The 21,412-nt window shown below is 35.0% G+C and overlaps 1 protein-coding gene across 1 annotated transcript in view; it reads right to left on the bottom strand.

Moving 5' to 3' along the window:
- Nucleotides 1–21,412, bottom strand: part of UBE3C (ubiquitin protein ligase E3C) — a 68,070-nt gene that overhangs the window by 34,995 nt on the left and 11,663 nt on the right. The window contains exons 3-13 of the mRNA XM_062506510.1: nucleotides 19,776–19,850; nucleotides 18,980–19,126; nucleotides 18,213–18,328; nucleotides 16,580–16,737; nucleotides 14,353–14,506; nucleotides 13,353–13,573; nucleotides 12,917–13,071; nucleotides 10,849–11,036; nucleotides 3,774–3,860; nucleotides 2,978–3,135; nucleotides 2,203–2,435 (exon numbers count right to left, since the gene is read on the bottom strand). Of these exons, the coding sequence (XP_062362494.1) occupies nucleotides 2,203–2,435; nucleotides 2,978–3,135; nucleotides 3,774–3,860; nucleotides 10,849–11,036; nucleotides 12,917–13,071; nucleotides 13,353–13,573; nucleotides 14,353–14,506; nucleotides 16,580–16,737; nucleotides 18,213–18,328; nucleotides 18,980–19,126; nucleotides 19,776–19,850 (1,692 nt within the window). The remainder of the gene's footprint in view (nucleotides 1–2,202; nucleotides 2,436–2,977; nucleotides 3,136–3,773; nucleotides 3,861–10,848; nucleotides 11,037–12,916; nucleotides 13,072–13,352; nucleotides 13,574–14,352; nucleotides 14,507–16,579; nucleotides 16,738–18,212; nucleotides 18,329–18,979; nucleotides 19,127–19,775; nucleotides 19,851–21,412) is intronic.

Raw genomic sequence — 21,412 nt, 5'->3', positions numbered from 1 at the left:
CCAAGCAAAAATAGGGGGATTGTATTGAATGAAGACATTTGCACGTGTAAATCTTATCAAAGACCTCCAATCTGTAAGCAAGTTTGCACATCATTGTCAGCAGCCTCACTGTTTCCAGATTTACCATTACCTTGAAGAAGTAAATCCTGCATGTGTATGTGTATTTCATTCACTTTATATATACACATGTATTTCACTAGACACCAGAGACATGGAATATATGCAAAGAAGTGAGGAGTTAAAAGAAAAAAGGAAAAAGGGAAATTAAAAGCACAGATAATAAGGAAGGAATGTGCCTTTTTTCAGCCAGCAGCTTGCAAAAGCTTTAACAAAGATAAATCCCATATAATTGATAGATCTATTTGACATAGTGCAAAAGAAAGAAAAAGCATTTATTTTCTACTTGAATTTATAATTAACTACTTTAGCTTTGTTTCAATGATTTGGAAGAAGGCACTGCTGCCTGCTTACTGGCAGGAAGCAATTTGGAAGCTGCCCTCAGGAAAGACTCAGTGCTATGCACAGGAGTCATCTCAATGACATTAACTTTAGCCACGTTCAATTTTTATCTGTAACAGCAAACATGCTTCTGAGGAAGTAAACAAGGGAAGCTGTACTATTATCTTCTTTTCTGGGTAGAAATGGAGCCTTCCAGATACCCTCAAGACTTATATTTCCAATTCAGCTGATGGAAGACAACCCTGGCTCCTGAACATAGTAAGAGTAAGTTCCACTACAAGTTTAATTTCTGACTGCTAAAGTGGGACAAAGTAACTCAGGATTTTACAGCTTTCTGAACGACAACAAAATACGATCAAATTCACTTGAAATCCACCAACTTACACAAATAATGATTAAGCATAACAAACTAAAGCAAAAAAAAGGAGGCAGGACATGAACTGCATGCATAAATATACCCCTGGTCTGACATATTTCTCAGAAAAAAGACATATTGGGGGACCTTTAAATCAAAAGTTTATTTGGCAATTTAAAGACGAGTAATTAAATTACATTGTGCAAACATATATTAGATCAATCTGTGCAAATTACAAATTCAGTGGTGCATTAGGACTGTATTCAATGCAATCAAAACATTATCAGTTACTCTCACTGCTATTAATGCTTATGCTCATAAGTGAAATGTGTTGTAAAATCAAGCAGAATAGGCTGGATAGAGGCTACCTTAGACTTGTAGAATGAATAAGCATTCCTTAATTAGCCCATCAGGTTAAGTGCAAGCCTTAATGGGCCTTTCCTAAAGTCTAGCATGACATCTTTCTCCAAACATGGCCAAGAAGAAAGTTCCATTAGCAATATTAATACAAGCTTAGTTGATCATTTTCATTCAATTAACTTCTTTCAATTAAATAGATAGCTTGACAAAAGCAGTGATAAAAGACCTGAAGGGACAGCTGATGACTCGAACTGAACATTAGTGTGCGAGAGGTCGCCAGTATTAAACAGACTGTAAATCTAGCATTCAATTTGGAAAATGCATTTCTTCTGCTCCCACTTCTTTAATGAGCAATTTTAGCTGACTAGATGTGTTTGCTGCAGAATTTTCATGACAAGTCAAGCACTCCCTTTTTTCAGCAACAGTTATATTAGGGTTTTTTTCTGCCAATGTTTTCAGCTCCTCTTAACTCATGTCTTAGCTAGGATGCCGCAGATAAAACCAGCAGAAAAACACTGGTGGATTTCCAGGAAGAACATACACTAAATCCAGACTCACCTTCCCTTCAGCATTCCAGCAAACCCAAAACAAGGAATACCAACAGGTTTTAGGAGAATATCAACAAAACCAATACAGCACGGTACCAATATAGTGAAATCTCTAATACAGAAGTACCTGAGTAATCATTAGATTTTGTTAGAATTTCACACCTATACTAAGTTATGACAACATGCTTAAGCACCTTGCTGAATGGGAGTCTGAGTTAAACCCCATATTTTACACAGTAACTTTTTATAAACAAGACAAGCAAGAAAATTAAGAGTTGACAGAAGGAAAAAAAAAATTGTTACAGTTATCAGAATTTAGTTGCTTGAAGTTTAGCATATATGCCAAACAGCAATCTTCCCAAATCCATATTCCTTGTTGCAACAGAAATAAAATTAGAGAAAAAAAAAATCTAATTCCCTATCTTCAGCAGAACTACGAAAATTTTACTCAGCTATGTTCTGAAAATTGACACAATTTACCTTGAATAACTGAATCCACCTCTTCTGTTCTGTCTGTATACATTGCTGCATTTCCGTGTTTTTTGTTACTCCAACACTTCTAAATGCTGCAATATATTCCTCACGAACCTCTGGTTTTGTTTCTGGGTAAGCCAACTTTATGATTCCTAGACATGCATCTCGAAGGCAGCGGGAGAGTATCACAAGCTCTTCTAGTGTAAAAGGCATCATTGATGATTGTCTTTGACCTACAACTGCATGAAACACAAGCTTAAGTTTCCTTAAATGACCTTTAAAATCCCCACTTATTTAATTAAACTTTAATATTCACACACATAATCTAGAGAAAAGAAACATCACCCAAAAACAGAATGAGTAAACATTTAGAAAAGAGATCAAATCTTAGGACTGTGTGTAGTCAGATTTTAATTACAATATCCCCTTGATCTTTTTTGTGATCCCTGCTATGTTAAATATACACATTAAACTACAAGTTCTGTCCAAAAGTTTGCTCTCTTCACTAACTCATTAAAAATTATGATGATTAAGAACTTCCATATCAGACCCTGTGTAAAGCTAGGGCTCCCAAGGTGCAGACCATTAATTTTTCTCTCTTTTTTTCTAAGTGCAATCACCATAAAAGAGCCAGCTGACAGCTGAGTGCTCAGGGGACCATCAACAAGCCAGCCCAGAAGTTCCTTCCTCCCTGGTGTCAGCAAATCATTGCTCAGGGAGCTTTCCAGCCTCCCACAAAAACATTTTACAAAGCACTCTATTTAGTATGTTCAAAACTCACCTTCTATTGGGTCACCAAAGAATTCATTATCATGAATAGAAATAAGTGAGTGACTAAACAAAGAACTGAAAAGGTAGAAGAGAGGAATAATTCGGCTGGAGTCCTCTAAAGACATTGGAGAGCCTCTTGAAATCACTTGAAGGAGTGGCACCATAGACCTTAAAATACAAAATGCAATGTAAAAGAGAGGGTTAATAAAACACTCTATAAAGTACTACCTTCACCATTCTAGTAAAAGAATGTGGTAGTAGCTCCAACAGCAATACAAACATGGTGCTTTCAGTTAAATAACTATTATTATTTCCAATTTTTGGAAAATAAGGTTACTCTTCCCAAATTCTTGTGACTGGTACCTCAGTGTCTCCATGACAAATAAACTTGGGCATTAACTAATACAGACTGCAGATACTTCGGAGACACGAAGCAAAGAGAATAATTCTCTGCATGCCAGCACTGAACACATCTGTAGGTCCAGTGCCTCAGCTCCCAGGAAAGTGGTTCAGCCACCACCTATTTCTGGACTAGTCAGAGCATGTGAGATGAAACTCACACCTGGGATGAACGACCTGGGGCTTCAGTGCTTGTTACACTGACGCATGTAAGCACTCCCAGAACTACAAAATGTTCAATTCATTTTAAATAAGTATCTTCTTTATTCTGTCTGATTTCCAAGATCTTGCTCAGTTTTATGAAATCACAGGGGTAAGTAACCATACCTCTAGCTGTCCCATTCCCTTTCCACTAGATATGCTCTATTTTAACAAAGAATCAGTTCCAGAAATGGCACAATACATACCCTGTAATCATTCGTGTAGTCATTGAAGATATCAAATACCAAAGATGCCTCAGGAATCTGGCATTGAAGGCTAAACTATAAAGAAGCCTGCAAGAAGAAGTTCAAATAAATTCTGTCTTCCAAAACACTGTATTCACAAAACACAATGTTTCTATAAGAACTTTTCTGTCAAGCATCTCTCAAGAAATTAAAACTTAAATTTATATTTTCAAGATGAAAGGTCTTATTCAGATCATATCTGGTGAAAGACCCAAAAGCTGAAAACCAACCATATACAACCTTATACCAAAAATAGCAGTTTGCATTAAATCAGCAACAAACTATACAATATAAGCCCACATTTCCAGACTTTCACAGAATTCAACATATATTAGTAAAAACATAACACTGAATTAATGATCTGTTACTTATTAAATTCTAATACAGAAAATTACACCAAACTAGTTAACAGGTCAGGTCACTTCTGTGGTTCTTCTGACGGTAACAAACACAGCAACTTTCTGCAGAAGGTAGATTAAAATACCTTAATTTATGTCAGAACCATGGCAATTTTACTGGTATACTCAGCTTGGCAGAGAGAAATAGAACATCAATGAAACAATGTCAGGACAGCTACACATACACTAACCCATCTGTGGAGTGAAATTTATTGTTTGTTTGAAAAAACTTTATTAATTAGTAAAAATAAAAATAAATGTGTAATTTCACAAGTCACTTATGCACAGAACTGACTTTACTCACATTATTTCAGACACGATTACAGTATGATCAACTTTTCATAGAAATGAGAAATAAAAAGCTTCCTGAAACAAAAAAGTATGTGAAACCCCTAGTGTGATTTTTCCTGTTCCCCCTCCAGGAAACAACATTATGGGACACAATCATTTGAAACAATGTCTTCTAGGAACCAAACTGGATTTCACTAACTGAACAGCCCTTTTTCAGGTATCAAAGAATTCAGTTAATTTTTTCAGATACTACTTTCCTAGGTCTCCTCATTCCTATTAGGAAGCAAGTAAAACAGATACTGAGATCAACATCTCCCAGTGGTCAACAGCTTTGCAACATCAAAATTCTCTGTAATCAGGCATACAAGAGATAGGAGGCTGGGAAATGGGAGTAGGGAGGGGAAACTACTTGCTGCCAGAAAACAAAGTATTTATTATGGACCACATGGAAATTAAAAGTTGCCTAATGGCAAAAGGGAAAGATATTTCATACTTCATTAAGGGAAAAAAAAAAAAAGTAAAATATCAATAAACAACTTAAAAGCATTGGAGAATGGTTTAATTCCTACATGAGAACAACTACACACCTTCTCACAAACCAGGACCCTGGGTCCTGGCTGCCCCTCCTGCTCCTTCCCACCAGCACAGCCTCAGTCCTGACCCCACAGCTGGTCCCTTCCTCAGGCTCCCCAGCTCACCTGCACCCACCACATCCAGCTGCACAGACAAAATCTGTGCCAGGATAGAGCAGAACTCCTCACTAAACACAAAGGATCCTTTCACAGGTACAGGGAGTTTTGGAAATAGAGTAGGGCCATGCAGAAAAACGGGAAATGAAACAAGCAACCTTGAGTTTGCAGTGTGCCTCTTTGAATTTTAAATGTATAGATCAGTACCTTTTAAAGGCCTTTGGAGCTTCACTTTTTTCAAAGAAATTGCACATTGGGGATATTACCAAGTCCAAGTCAAATTTGAAGCAACTGCAGCTAATGCCAGTTCAAGATAAGCTTTGCTGTTACATTAAGTTCTACTTCAACTACGTGGGTATTTTTTTAAAAATTCAACCCGAATTTGATACATGAGAATTTTATTCCCTTCTAAAGCCACATTATTTTGACATTTGGCAAAAATCATGCATTAACATGTAAGGACAGCCTTATCATACCTAGCTAATTTAGAATAAGGATTTGTACTTTAATGCTTAAATATCTGAACAACAGCTCATATGTCTTGGTTTCCAAAATGAGAAATTTCCTCAGTGACCTTCAGTTTTCAGGCTCACATTTGAAATGAAAAGTAATTTGGCACCTTGCCTTCAGGTCTCACACAGCTTCCAAGCAAAAACTTGTTAACTTCACAATCATCCCTGGAAATTATGTAACAGTTTGAGCAGAAATGAGCAAACATTATGGACTATGAACCTATCATAATGTAATTCATTTCTTCATTCTAGCAATATTCAGCAGTAATGAAGGGGAAAAAAGGACAAACCTTAAGAGCTTATAATAATAACCTTTGCCTAAATTTTAGCCATTTTTATTCCATATCCGTGATTCAGGCAATTGTAGCAACTGCTCTGTTTCATGGCTCGGTTCCAGAAATGCAGAATGCATTTAAGTTTCACATTTCCCTTTCCTGAAAATCCATTTAAGTACAAAAAAGCACATTTGGTAAAAGATGGTACCAACAACCTGTTTCATTAAGATGAAATAACTGTAAATATGAAGCAAATTAATTCATGAGTTCTAAATCTTCCATTCTAAAGTTTCCATACTGTGACCAGAAAACAAACACAGAACTGCAAACTGAACATAGAATGGTGAATTGGGCCATGTGTTAAGAGACTTGCATCACTAGATTCACCTGAAATTTAATCCATTGCAAAAGTAAAAATGGCAGAAAAAACAGCTACCTTCCCACTCCAAGTTCAAAAATTGGCTTTGAAAGTTGAAAATTACAACTGTAACCAAAAATACAAAAAAGAAACCCACCACAAAATGTAAGGATGGCTTTGCGAAGTTGTATCTACACAAAATTGGCTCTAACAAAGTTTCAAAACTTTTGGTTTCACATTGACCAAAAAAGAGGACTGTGAAATAGCAAAAAAAAAAAAAAAAAAAAAAAAAAAAAAAAAAAAAAATTGAGTTAAAAATTACAACAAGTCAAAAATCTACATTATTTGGTCTTTTTCCTTGGCAGGAGGAAAACTTAAAGGCTTAAAAACAGCCTTTCTGGGTAGAGCTACATTAAAATGACACTGTGCAAGAATTCCTGATAAACTGTGGAAGAGTACAGAAATGGCTTATATATCCTGAGGAAAAAGCCTTATGAATCCATGAAATTTAGAGATCAGCTAATATAAAACTTGAGTGTCCATACAACCTTGACCACTTTTTCTTTTGAAGAAAAAAAAAAAATCCACACAAAAAAAAGAAAAATCAAAAAATATTACAGACATTTTCATTTTTATGTAAACTTATAAATTCTAACTCAGAGCTTTCATTTTGAATATTTGCATTATTCTAAAAACAACCTAAGCAGCTAGTTGAAATTCCTCATATCTGGAGGTCTTTCATTTTCTTGAAATCTCACTGAATGACACCAACTTCTTTATTATGACATCATTACACGTTTTATGTAATGGATTCATTAATAGATTTTCTGTAAAGTCCAATATTAAGATTTAGCACACTTGTTTGGAAGAAAGAAACATTCCTCTGCTACGAGAAAGAATAAACTTCTTTCAAATGGAAAAACATGCACTGCCTTAACCTCAGGCTGTAACAGAGTAAAATTCACTTTGGTGATTCCTGTTAAGTATCAATTTTAATCATACCAAATTAAATTATCTGTTCCCAAAATTAAGTACCTAACGATCATTTATTTAGAGTCTTGTTTCTCTCTCTAGGTATCTAATTGTCCACAAAGGCCACATGATTTATGTCTACTTGCCAGAATAGCATTTTGGGCACCTTTGGTTTTAAAAAAGTGTCAAATTCCTCCTGTGCAATGGGACAGATTAAATGACCCATTAAGCTTAATTTAGCTGAGGCACCACTACAAGTTAATTAGTTAAAGGCAAGATTTTCAGTCTAGGTCATAAATTGGGCCCAGTTTCCCACTGAGACCATTTAAGTTAATGAAGAGAATCCAGCAGAATGAGAGGCGCTCATACAGCCTGTGACAGGTCACTGCTGCCAGAGCAGCAGATTCTGTCACTGCAGAACTGTGAGGTGTCACAGGTATGAGACAGCAGCGCAGCCATTGGTAAATGAACTGTCCTGCTCTTTAGGCTGCTTTATGCTTCTACCTCTGCTAGTACTAGACCAAGAACAACAAGCAAAGCTTTAAAAAAAGAAGGTCAAAACGGCATATACAACGCTTTTGGCTTTAATAAAAACACAGCAGCGTCAGAACACTGCCTAAAGAATGACCCCAACTGCCCCAGGTAAAGCCTGGCTATCTCAGCACACATATGAAGACAGGCTGCTCAGATGACACCAGTGGCATTTGCCACACAGTTCTGAACCACAGGCTAAGATGAGCAGTGTTACAGTAATTAAGCAGTAGTGATGAACGGTGCCCATGGAGCTGTTAACCCAGGGCAAGCGAACTCAGGGGCACTGACAGCACAGCTTCCATCATTACTTAATACTCAGCTGGAATAAAGATGAAATCTAAGGTAATTAGATTACATTAAGGTAAATTACACCCCAAAATATTTCATAGAAACAGAACTTACTATTTATTTGAAGTATAGTTTTGATGAAAAAAGTCTTGCAAGTCGCTCTGTGAGAGCTACAGTCTAAGACACAAATTTTCTCTCTTTTTTTTTAATAACCGTATTCAATAATATGTATCAACTTCATAGTAAAATTATTAAAGCCCCATACATTTTGAAAACAAGTAGAACTCACAATGGCTCCTTTACACTCAGGATTTTATTTTCCACCTCTAATCCAAGTCACTGAACACAGGCTACAGTCAGGTTTTTCTTGTATTGTGACCTTCTTCTTTAATTTGGCTTGATTGAATATTTCCAGAATTATTCAGAATTCATAAAAATTCCTTATAACTAACCCAAAGCAATGTACTTTTTCAGTTATCCAACTCTGGATCCCACCATCCTGCCTAGATCATCAGAAAGCAACTTTACAGGCTTGCTCCTTTCAAAACTACATTATACTTGTGGGTATCTTGTTTTGGTCTTGGTCTCTGTTGCAAAACCAAGGAAAATACTGAGCTGATTCAGCAACACCAATGTTCCTAACACCACACAATATCACCATCATCAGTCAAATTATAAAAGTACTGAGAAGCCTTAAGGAAAAAAAAAACAGCTTCAAAAGAGTGAAACAAGTCTATATCCTGAAATTCTCATCTTTGTCTCGGAAGGGAAAAAAAACCTCAGAACTATTAAAACAATACTGAGATATTTGTCATTTTCTCCCTTCTAAAGCTTGTCTAATTTCCTTGTTAGTGAAAAATCGTTTTTAATTATTACTATATTTATCATCCCATTTTTTAGATTTGTAGCTTCTATATTTTTATCACTATATTACAGATTTATATGATGTTAAATAAACTTTTTTTAATAACTCCTCCTATTTTAAACCATATGACCCAGTATGATTCCAAACACGAAATAAAAGAGCACTATTAAGCTCTTAGAATATATTAAAAATAATTTGAGATAAATTATTTTTGCTTAACTATTTCTACATATTTTTATTAAGCAGATCTTCTTCACTCTGGATATCAAGTAATTTAAAAGTTTCAAAGCAAGTGTAGCATCTTTCAAAAGACTAGCAATAAATTTGATAAAATTATTTGGGCTTTAAAAAAAATCACCAGACAAATAAAAGAAATGTAATGACAAAACGTCTTTTAATTACCTTTTTAAATTCCACAAATAAGCACAATCTATCCCTCAAAAATCACTCAAAAATTATGTTTACCAGTCTAAAATGCACAGAGAATAGGATAAAAGATTGACACCTGCTGAAATGATGATCCCTTGCAAACCCAGCACTTACAGCTGACTTCTAAGTCAGAAGTAGCAATTAAGTGTCTACTTACCAAATATCTGTGTAAATTAAGTCCATTTTGATCATGAAAGGAATTGCATTGGTATCATTGATAGAAATCTTAGTATCTACTACTGATTTCTAAAATTCAGCTATTCAAAAGTTACAATTTTTAAATTACTTTCTACTAGAAGATGCTGAGTAGAACTTTCATAACTCCTGAATTTATCCAATGTGTAAAGAGCTTGTTATCACAAATAATTGCAATGACCCAACAGAGGCTCTCAGAGGAAATAGATGCCTATGTAACTCGTACAATTAAAGTTTGGTGATTTCTTTATTCATTAAACACTCTTTTCCACACAGTTGACCAGCAAGCCTCCAGTCAAAGCAGTGATGCATTTAAGCTCAGTAATTACTATCCAAGGCAATGTACTACTTGCAACAATAAAGCTGGCACACTAATTCAACTGCTGCTATGATCTTCAGGTCTCACATCCTGCTCTAATGCAATTAGTCTACAAAGAACTAATTACCCTAATCGAGCAATCACAGTTTCACTGACATCTTACTTCCTCTAGCAGCTATAAACACCATTGGGCTCAGATAGCACCTAATTAGTTTTCTGTATCACTGTTTGCAATGCAGTTTGAATTATGTTTACAACATTCCCTAAATACTTACTTTACTACTAGCAACTACATAGCTACTCAAAACTACTCGCACCAGAACAGTGTTAATAGTTAAGGGTCACAGTTTGATAATAAAAAGGTAAAACATCTTCTCCCATTGTTCTGACATTTGTGGTTTGCAATTTTTGTAAAAGAACACTGCACAAATGAATATGTCCTTTATTTTCATCTCAGGTGCAAAACCCTCCCCAAACAATAGCGATTTTCAACAGTTAGGAATTATTTTAATTTGTAGCAAGAGATTTTGGCATACACTACAGAAGGATGTGAACAAGCTGGTTTCAGCGCTCAGCTAGCCAGAGAGACTTGGGAATTCATAGCACTGGATGTTTTAAAAACAAGGTAATCCAATTTCTACTAGATTGACAACACTGCCTCTGAGCAAGGGAACAGATAAAATGCTTACAAGAATCTTCAGAGGACATAGTGAACAGCAAGAAAATAAGAAACAAAGAATCCACTCCTTGGTTTGCCTGGAATTACTGTTTAAATTCTGAAGTTCTAATTTATTTTAGCTAATTGTAAAAGAAAACACAGAAAAATCTCCATAAGGAATTTAAAACAAGTCTATCTAAGAAAACTAATTTTAGATGTACTACAGCTCAAGTTGACTATTATTTCTACTTGCCTGACTTTTGGCACCATCATTCGGTGTTGTACCATTAGTGTGTGGCAGATTGATGCCATCAGGGTAAAAACCTCTTCACTGGCTGAATCTCTCCAAACCATGTTCAGCAGAGTGTTTGTCTGCTGCTTTGTGTCCAATTTCTTGAGGCACTCCTCAGTTATGTACTGGACTGATATTCTCCCATCACCCTACAAACACATCAAAGGAAAGTTTACTTTTAATTCTTTTTAATTATATCCCCTTTTCTATAAAAACATAATTCCATATTTAACTAGAATGAAGCTTTCTTGTACAATAACTAAAACGGAAGCACATATGTATATCCAAGTCTTAAAAATATCAGACCCAAGAGCCAACTTAAAGCCCCAGGCAGGTAATATTGTGCTTTGGTATCCATCCTTCACTGAGGCCAGTGGAAATACTGCCTTTACTCTAAGTATGCTCTGCAACACTTGCATACAATTAGGGAAAATCATCTACCGGCATGAAATACGTGAATAATCACCTCCTCTCCACTGACATCAGTCAGCACTGGACATAAAACCCAGAAATGGATGTTGACTCTAAACTCCTTTACAAGGAGTATTTTCACATTCACAATTCTTGGATTAACAAATGACAACAAAGTTCAGGGTGGTCACTACATGCCTGGGTAGTACCAGCAGTGTGTGCAGAGAAATGCTTTCTCCTGGCATACCACAGAGTACACCTCAACCTTTTCTTTTCCTAATTTCCTATCTTTATCTTGCTCCCAACTGATCAAAGCTGTCAGGCTCATTGAAGGACACAAGTTAACCAGCTATAAATTTTTAAGAAAGAGGAGTTCTCCACCCACTCACCTTTTCCTTTTTGTGTTGTAGGGTTTTTTTTTTTTTGTTTCGGTTGGAGTTTTTTTTGTTTGGTTTGGTTTTTTTGTTGTTGTTGTTTTTTGGGGTTTTTTCGTAAGACAGGCATGCATGAAAGTATAGAATATGTACAAAAAAACACAGGAGAAACACACAAAAAATATATTGCAATAAATAGTATTATTTATATAAAGCCTCCTCAGAGCAAATTTTTCTTTCTTCTAATTTATGAAATAGTGTTAGTTATCTGAGAACAGAAATTACTGCTTTGTTTTTACCAAATCATCTCTTAAGCATCACCTACCTCTAAACTACAAGTAGAATCTACCAATATTTACATTGCACACATTGTGCCTGGCAAATTTAGTATTTTATTCACACTATGCTGGTAAAGATTTTGGTGTGAGAGTAACACACAGCATCTAAAAACACTCAAGTAAAATGCTGCAAGTACTCCCTAGCAGCATAGCTCTTCCTAATTTTTTTTTTTTTAAATGAACTTTAAGTGTGATGAAATTTCTCACATTCTAGAAGGAAAGCATGCACAACTAAGTCCTTTGAGTGGCTGTGTCTTCTGAAAGATTACATAAAGGCCAGTAAAAAACTGCTAAATTTACATCTGTTCAACTTTGGTTAATCAAAGTCTTGACATGAGTAGTTGGAGGCTAAAAAAAGTTAGCACAGATTATAAGTTTAAACTACAGTTAAGAAGTTCTATTTGTAACAGTGTCTCTATGTATTATTACAGAAAGCAGGTGCTTCCCTTTGAGGGCTTTTGAGAGAGTGGGTATATTCAGACCTATGTTACAGGATAAAGACTGTACTTGAACTTGTAGTTATTTCCATGAGAAAAAAACTGAAAATACTAAGCTGGAGTATCAATGCATTTCATGATATTTCAGCATCATCATGGACCTACAGAATATAGGTAGTAAGAAAATCTCTATAAAATACAAATGTAAAAAGGCAATTTTAAACCTTCTTTTAAATAAAAACTTCGTAGTTTCACAGACACTAGCTGTAGTTTAGGATCTATTATCATAGTAAGGAGTTTGCTTAAATGTAAGCAATCAGTTCCATTTGCTTGCAGTGAACAATCATCAATTTTTAAGAAACAAATCTTCATCTATAGAAAAATACTGGACTTAAGAGTGACCATGTTTTTGCCTATCCTTGCTGCTACTGCTGCACAAATCCATTCACAGGAATTCTGCACTGCTTACCAGTGTAGTTGTCATTTTACTGATCTCTTCATCCTCATCTTCAGAATCACTGTTTGCATCTTGACAATTTGTACCAGCAGCAGACACAGGCAGCTGAGAGAGAAAAGTCTGGAGTACCCTCAAATACACAAGAAGTCCTTCCTCTGAAAGGGATCCTAGAGCACACACATTGAAACAAAAGATCATCAGCGAGATCACATTGTGTTATGAAAAATATTTTACCAGAAATACCTGACCAAAACAAGTAACACCAAATCTTACCAAATTAATGCATTTTTATAATGAAAAGGGTAAGAATAAGTAACAGAACAAATCTCTCCAACACTTTTATCCACAAATTGACCTTTTTACTTGGAAATGAACCATGTTGAAGAAACACATAACATATTAATTCCAACATGAAAAAAACAATGGAGTGTCCACTCAGCTTGCTCACCCAAATATGTTTCTCCAACTGTTAACACGAAGTAGAAAAGCCATGGGGCTTGATCACTTCTTCTTGAACATCCACTTTCTGCTAATAAAAGTGCATTCAGAAAGAGTTCATAAGGGAAAATAGTCTGCACATCAGCAAGCGCTGGAATGATGAAATGGAATATTTGATCTGTAAAAGGTGCTGCCAGAAACTCCTCTGTGAAGGCTGCAAAAATCTGCTGCCTGAAATGAAGAAAAATTGTTGCTATAAAAAGTACTGACAAAATTTCTCACAATTATACCAATGGAATAACAGATCACTGTGCAAGTATGAACACATCCATCAAGAGGACTGTAAAGATATGCTCCATAAATTGTTACTTAGTACATCACATTTCTCAGATTTCTCAAAAATTAACTTCTAACATTCAGTTCTCTTCCTGATGATCTTACATGCAATTCTAACCTTTAAATTTTCTACGAACTCAAAGGAAACTATTCTGAAGTTAAATACATTTTTTTATAATATCAAAGAAAAAAACAGATCTCAAAAAACCCTTTTATACAACATCTTATTGCAACAAAAAACACTACTGCATGTGATACAACCTGAATTTATGTTCCCTCTGGCTACATACCTGACTCTCTCTGCTTGTAAGCTGCCTTAGTAATTTCTCTCCATAAACCTTAGCCCATCTATCACAAAGTTCTTTTGAACTCTAAAATTCTTTTCATCTACCCTTAGCTTCATCTCTCCTCTCTAAATTTTCCACACCCTCATTCCTGTGTACTGTGATACCTGCTATTCTCTGTGCTGTTTATTGCAGCATTCAGCATTTTATTGCCTTTTTCTTAAGCACACCTGAGACTACATTGTTTCAGTGATGTGCAGTGTTACCAAAAAATCATTACTGTACAAATAAATCAACAAACTGCACTGCAAGAACGGCTGGACACCAGACAACAACAAAATGCACCTCTGACTACAGAGTACACAAATGTTCAGTATTATCTTTGCTCACCTTGCACCTTCTGGGCAGGAGCTATACGTAAAGTGCAATGGCTTCAGAACATTCTCCAGAAGTATTTTTGCAATAGGGACACGAGAAACATCAGAATACTCAATACTCGAGGGAAGCTTATTGTTAATTAACAAATAAAGCGACTTGTAGTAGCCTACAAGTAAAAAAAAAAAACACCAAACTTTTAAATACAGTATTATTTTTCTTCTTTTCCATATAAAACAATATAAATTAAGTTGAAAAATACTTTATAATTCATTACATGAAGCTTGACTTAGCAAGACATTTTACAATAGTCCAAGTCACACTCACAGGCTAATTAACAGGCTATATATAATATATATAATTAACAGGCTATATCAGCAATCTCTTTGGAAATATCACATTATAAAATCACATCAGATTAAAAATAGATTCAACCATATTCAGAGTCAGTTTGATTTTCAAAGATCAATCAACTCTTGCTGATGAAGTGAATAATTCAATTTCTTTAAATAATGATTCATGGAAAAAAAAATATTCTCTTCTCCTTCAAGTGACTCTAGTCATGTTGTCCTTCTACTCTTCCATAAATGAAGAATTTTCCACTCTATTCCCAAACATGACTGCATCATACAGGCAAGAGGCCTGCTGGCAGAATGCCCCAATTTTGTGATCACCTTGCCTCAGCAGGCTGAGGAATACAATCACTATTTCCAGAACAGGGCTCCCTCAGACAGTAATAAAATGCATTGTTACCCATGCCATAAAGACATGTAGGGAGAGTAATTTATTTTTGTCTCACTGAAGCACAACGGAACCACGTCATTTCATTCTTCTTAAACCAACTTCCTTCATGCTCAATGAACTCCCAAACTAAGACACAAGTCACAATTACAGGAACGCTGTAAATGCATAAACAGTGTCACATCATGGACAGTCCAGTCTAAGAACCCTTCTCAGGGACCACCTAACTTGTCACAGTGGAAGTCCCTGTAAAGGAATGACTTAGCAATGCTGACCAGACACACATGGAAGGCAAATTATATCCAAAAACATACAATAATGAAAACTGGTAACAGATTCTTTACAAGTTAAGCATCAAAAATTATTAGGAGACAAAACATCTGCAGTTGCACAAAACCGCTTCTTTTTGTTTTCATTGTAAGTAATCAGAAGGCTAAATTTTATTAAAAAAATTATCATTCTATAATCTTAAACTTCCATGTATCAGTTGTGAGAAGAGAATATTATACTAAAAGAACAAATACATGCATTTTGGAAGACATTTATCATATAAAAAACAATGAGACAAGCATACAGGTTTTGTTATGCCAAGGCATAATAAATAAACGTGCTACGTTAAGACTAATATTTTTTCTTATAGTGACTTCAACATACAGTCCTTAGAAACAGGATTAGGCAGTCCAAGTCCACTGAGTGTACTTTAAATATTATATAGAAATATTCCAATAACCAACGATTGGAAGATGCTCTTTCTGCCTTTCATACCAAAGAGGCTGTCCAAGAGATTTATTTCAAAATGTTTTTGTCTTTCCTCATGATCCACAAGTTTTTCAAACTCAAGCCACCATATCAAAAAGGCAAAATAATTTATTTTTGGACATTCCCAGAATAATAAGTTTTTTTGCAACCACACATCATTTTGGTGCTAACTATCCAATTGAATAACTTTAGATATGTTTGCACAGGCACCACTACTGCAGTTTAGCTAACAGTTTTGCTGATGAGGGGTGGAGAGAAATAAATGCCAGGCCACCATCTCTGCTAAGGTGTCTGAGTGCTGGCAGGATGAAAAGATAATACCAACCTAGAATAATAATGACTATTAACATTTAGAGAGAACAGTACTGCAACACGACCAACTTTTACACAACTGAAGCTTAGATCTGCCACAGCGTGTGTGTGTCCATGTGAGTGTGTTGAACAGCTACTGGAATAAAATTCTTGTTAGGCAATATCCACCTACTCTCAAAATCTGTGCTACAGGTGTGTATAAATAACTTTGTAGAATATTCAATTCATAAACAGAATTTCCAAAGAAATCAAGCAGTAATTTCTCAAGCCACGACCTCATTACAAGGACAATATCCACCAAATGTATATGTTAGTGTATGCAGCACTTTTTTCATCGTGTCTGTGGTAAAGACAAAAATTGTATTAAACAATATGGGCTTCGGGTGTTCAATTTTTGATTATTTCCCACTTCTGGGTCCTAGCTACTCACCTTTTTGAACCATGTAGTGCAAAATTTGTTCAATTAATGATGTCACATATCTGACATCTTGTAAAACAGGCAAATACGTATTCTCAGATGAAAATACCTCAAGCATTCTCATAGGAAGTGCAACATTCAGACTGTCATCATTGCAATTTTGCAGTAGCCTATAAACAAAATTAAAATAATTTAACAAGATATTTCTCATATTTCACCACACATTCACCTTAAAGTACTTTATATTTATATATATATATATATATGTATGTATATAGTAACTTATTTCTATCTACTCAGTATCCAAGTGCTCTCAGTGGTCTAAATCTTTTTGATGGCATCTTTAAAATAATAATTCCTGATTTTAGGGTATCTACAAATAGGGCGTTCTACCTTTAAATCCTACTAAATTCTTGTTCTGGGTGATTAGAGAATTCCGAGTTCTACTGCATAAACTGGAAGAGAAGCAAAGAATAACACATGTTTCACCAACATTTACCACTAACCATATTACAAATGAAGCCATGAAAGCCCCAGAACAAGATGGGCTGAGAACAGGTGCTAGGGAACATCATGTGCATAATTAACACAATATGTCTTTGATTACAGACTGAAATATTAAAAACACAACCATTATTTCTCACCCTTTTAACAAGTTGCTTATGTAACAGCTACCAGTAACCAGAGAAATCAGGATGATTAAGAGTCTGTTTAGAATTCAAAGTATTTTTTAATGAGAGATACATATGGGCTGATTTGTCCTAAAAATGTGCTTTCTTCCCCATCCATATTAAGAGCTGCATTTACAAAGACACAGTCTCCACTGTAGTGAAAATGCACAATTCCAGGCAGTGACACCACAGCTGTGTCCCACTGCACATGGACTTCAAAGCCTACCACTCACATCTTCTGCAGTATCTTTTGTCACTGTTTATCATACATACAGTTCACACTCTTGTAAGAACACAAGCTTCAGTCATTTAAATGAAACAATTTTCTAAAAAGCAAGTATTTTAAAGCTCTGCAGAGTGCAACTAGTCCCTATTATTGATTAAGAACAAATATATTGTTTTCTAATAACAGAGTAACAATAACTGCCAGATATTCAAGTCACCTTAACAGATTTACCTTCCTGTAATTTTCCCACTACAAATAATACATTTAATGCTGAAGCCAATAATGTAACTGCTTAATATGCCTTCTATTCAAAATAAAGAGTGAGGAAAGTCATATTAAATTATATTAGTTTTGAAATAACAGCTATCCAATGCATACCCTTGGAACATTTGTCTACATCAGATAACTACACCTAAATACTACCAGTTCCCAAGAAAATCTGCTTTCCACAAATATTGTCAATGATATCACTATACAAAAACAGTTAAGAACATACTCAGGCCTATCCTGGCAGAGCACCCTTTAAGCACATGTTGAAATTGAAAGTCAACAGTGTTTAAGAACATTTGATTGTTCTACACAGAACAGGTATCCTATACCGTGGCTGATACATATTTAATATAAACAGTCTTCTACATCAAATTAATGTACATTTAATACTTCACTTGCTACAAAAAGAAACAAACAAGTGCCCACCATAATTTCTGAAAACTTTTTACACAGTATCACATAGAAAAAAAGAACTTACCTGCAACACAGACCCAACAGTCTTTTTATTTGGAATAAGCAAGTAAGTCTGTCTGGACCATCCAATTGCTTAACAAACTGAGAACTCTGTTTAATTAAATTCTGACACATCCATACCTGCAACAAGATATGCACAAGTTTACAGTTTATCAAGACAAGTTCTATCATCTATAGCAACTCAGTAATATTTCAGCACTCTTGTGGATAACTTTGGAGGACTTACAAACTCACATTGAATCATGTTCAGCTGAGAAAAAAAAAAACTGTTACTCACTATAAACTCCACAACCACTAGTACTAAACTTTCAAAGTTAAGACTGAGTTACACCATCTGGTTGTTTTTAAACAGCCATTCTTCTTAGTGTTCATTATTAACAGCCACCATGAATCACACTTACTCATACATTTGGGAATCTGGCAGTGACTTTGCAATTGATATGCCAGCAATACTGAACAGTGAGAAAAAAAGTATCACCCAAACACCTTGAGAATGACAAGGGGCCAAGTAGAAGTACTGTCTAAAAATCCTAATTGAAGTATATTGGTTTTAAAAACTTACTGTAAATAATATACATAGGATTTTTCAAGGCTTCATTTCACACACTATGTATGTGTGTGGGCACATACACTTGTAAAATCTTATTTTAAGTTACTGTGACTAAATGAAAAACAGCAGAGTGCAGTGAAAAGTGCACTTTCAAGCGAAAGACTAGTTTAAAAGTGCATGAAATGCAAGTACTACAGACCAAAGTATGTAACAGTACTTACCAAACGCTTTGAATCCTCATTCTGTCTATAGAAAAAGAGTAACTGGCGAACTAGAAGAGTCAAATTTGCTCCATTAGCAGTGGAAAAGGTTCCTCCAGACTGAGCCAAATTAGCACAGCGATCAAATTCACTTCTTTGGATAGAGTACTTAAAAAAAACCACCATGCATCAATATATCAGTAATGGTTATGGATTAAAACAGAGACACAAAATTTCAGCTTCCCATCCAGCCAGGTTGCATAGTAAAACAAATACAACACATATTTGTTAAAAGATCAAAATATACACGTGATATCGTAGTTGAAGTCATAATTCCACTCTGCAACTCAGAAAGTACAGTTGCAGCAAATCTGTTACTTATCAAGCATTATCACATGAAACATTTTAGTCTAGTTTACTCAAATTAATAAACTTAAACGAAACTCTTTCTTAGAAGAATCTACCCAACAGCAACTTAGAACAACTTTTTGACTCAAGTTACCACCTCAGCCATATTGTAAAAAAAATTAAAAGCTCCACTAGTGTGTGAAAGTTAATATCTAAAATTTTTTACCAATTTATCAGCTAAAAAAAAAAAAAAAAAAAAAAAAAACATTGCAGGATCCCACTCAGGTCCAGTCACACTGATGTGTTTATTAAAATACTGAGTTTGAAATGAAAATGTCGGGAGAGGAAGAAAGAATTTCCACTTTCTCATACAACCAAAATTATTTTCAGTAAAATTATTTATTACTAGAAAGTCTCATTTTCAGCAAAGCTATTTAGCATCTTTCTAATTAAATAACCAGGTACTAACTTGATGTTTTCTGTCTCTGTACCCTCTTACAAATGACTGGATGATTATTGCATTTTTCAGCCTCCGCCTTTCTTCCTGTAAACAAAGCAAGAAAACTGAAATCAACACCATAGGAATTACTCTAATTTCTACCATTTTATAAAATATATTTGTATACAATACGACTTTTTAATGAAAATTAGGCAGTAATCATTTCTAAAATAAATTATTTTAATGTTTGTGCCCAATACACATAAATCAGTGAGAATGCTTTTTGTTTTTAAACGCAAATTTACCATTAAATATTGCAAAAGAATCATTAATATTCAGTAATTATGTAATACTACAGAAATCAACACATTACTTTGCATCACTTCATTGCTAATCATTTTATTAGACAAAGTCATAATACTATGTTGAAAAATGTTGAAGGACTAATCAAATTCAATTACATCATTCCTCTTTCCACACAGAGCACCAAACACTGACAACCCAATTATTTGTTTTCATTCAAATAATATATAAGCATTATGATGCTGGCACAGTTTAGATGTGGGGAAAACAACAAAAAAAAAAATCAGTTATTTGGAGACAGCACCTCTGTCAAAATGAAAATAAGGCTTAAAGCTCATTGTGGCCCAGGAGAAAAACATAGAAATTAATAAAAATTCTTAGCCTCTTTTGCAAACCAGACATATCTACTGAATCCTTTTATAACACCTTCCTCAGCAGCTGGAAAGAGTAGCAAAATCACCCCTTTACAATGGCTCTGAGGAACTGAAAGCCAGCTTGCTTGAGATGTTATGGAAAGTGCTCTTGGCGGGTTCCCTGACAACATCCTGGGCATATCCCATTACAGTAAATATCTATGGGAAGTGGCTACTGTAATTATATTTCTAAAATTGTCCATATGGAATAAAGGAGGGAAAATAAAGAGTTGTTCATTAACCTAGAGCTACAAAACAGTGGTTGAAGGAAAATACAAGGACCAAGAAGCCTGCTTTAAAAAGAGAAATTTTAACCTAATCAATCCTTAAACTATATTGAACCTATAATTCTGAGGGTCACCAGGCAAAACAAAACACCAAAATGTCTTCATAAATCTCATTAAAATACATTTGGAAAGTTCACATAAACTTTCAAGTCCCAAAATCTTGATTCCAAATTTACTGTCCTATAAAGACACATCAAACTTAAAAGCATGAACTGAACTTACCAGAGAGAACACCAGATAAAACTGCTATTCAAGGCCTATTTTATTTTTCTTGGAAAACCCTGGTTCTTAAAGCAACTTATCTGAATAAGCAGATTCTTGAAGACTCTGCCTCTAAATCATGGACGAAAATCAAAATTTTGTTGGGCCAAAGAGTATTTCTCTCTCCAAAGTACTGACAGTAAAAGTGCAATCAGGAGAGACTTTCAGAGAGGTGGCATCTCTTCATAACTATAATGTAAGGCTCAACTAAAACACAGATAACTTCTCTCTAGGTACTGGTTTTGTCTCAGAACACATAATTGTCAAACAGAGACTCCTAATTGCCAAGGTTTTAAGTCTGAGGTCACTGCTAAGATTCTGCTACAGGCAGTTTCTAAAAGCCACAGCTGATTTTATTCTCAGAGGAGTCATTCACTTTGTGAAAATGTGCTCCACGCCACAG

This window comes from Cinclus cinclus, chromosome 1, assembly GCF_963662255.1.
Source record: "Cinclus cinclus chromosome 1, bCinCin1.1, whole genome shotgun sequence".
Classification (NCBI taxonomy): domain Eukaryota; kingdom Metazoa; phylum Chordata; class Aves; order Passeriformes; family Cinclidae; genus Cinclus; species Cinclus cinclus.
This window is presented reverse-complemented; position numbering and strand designations above follow the sequence as displayed.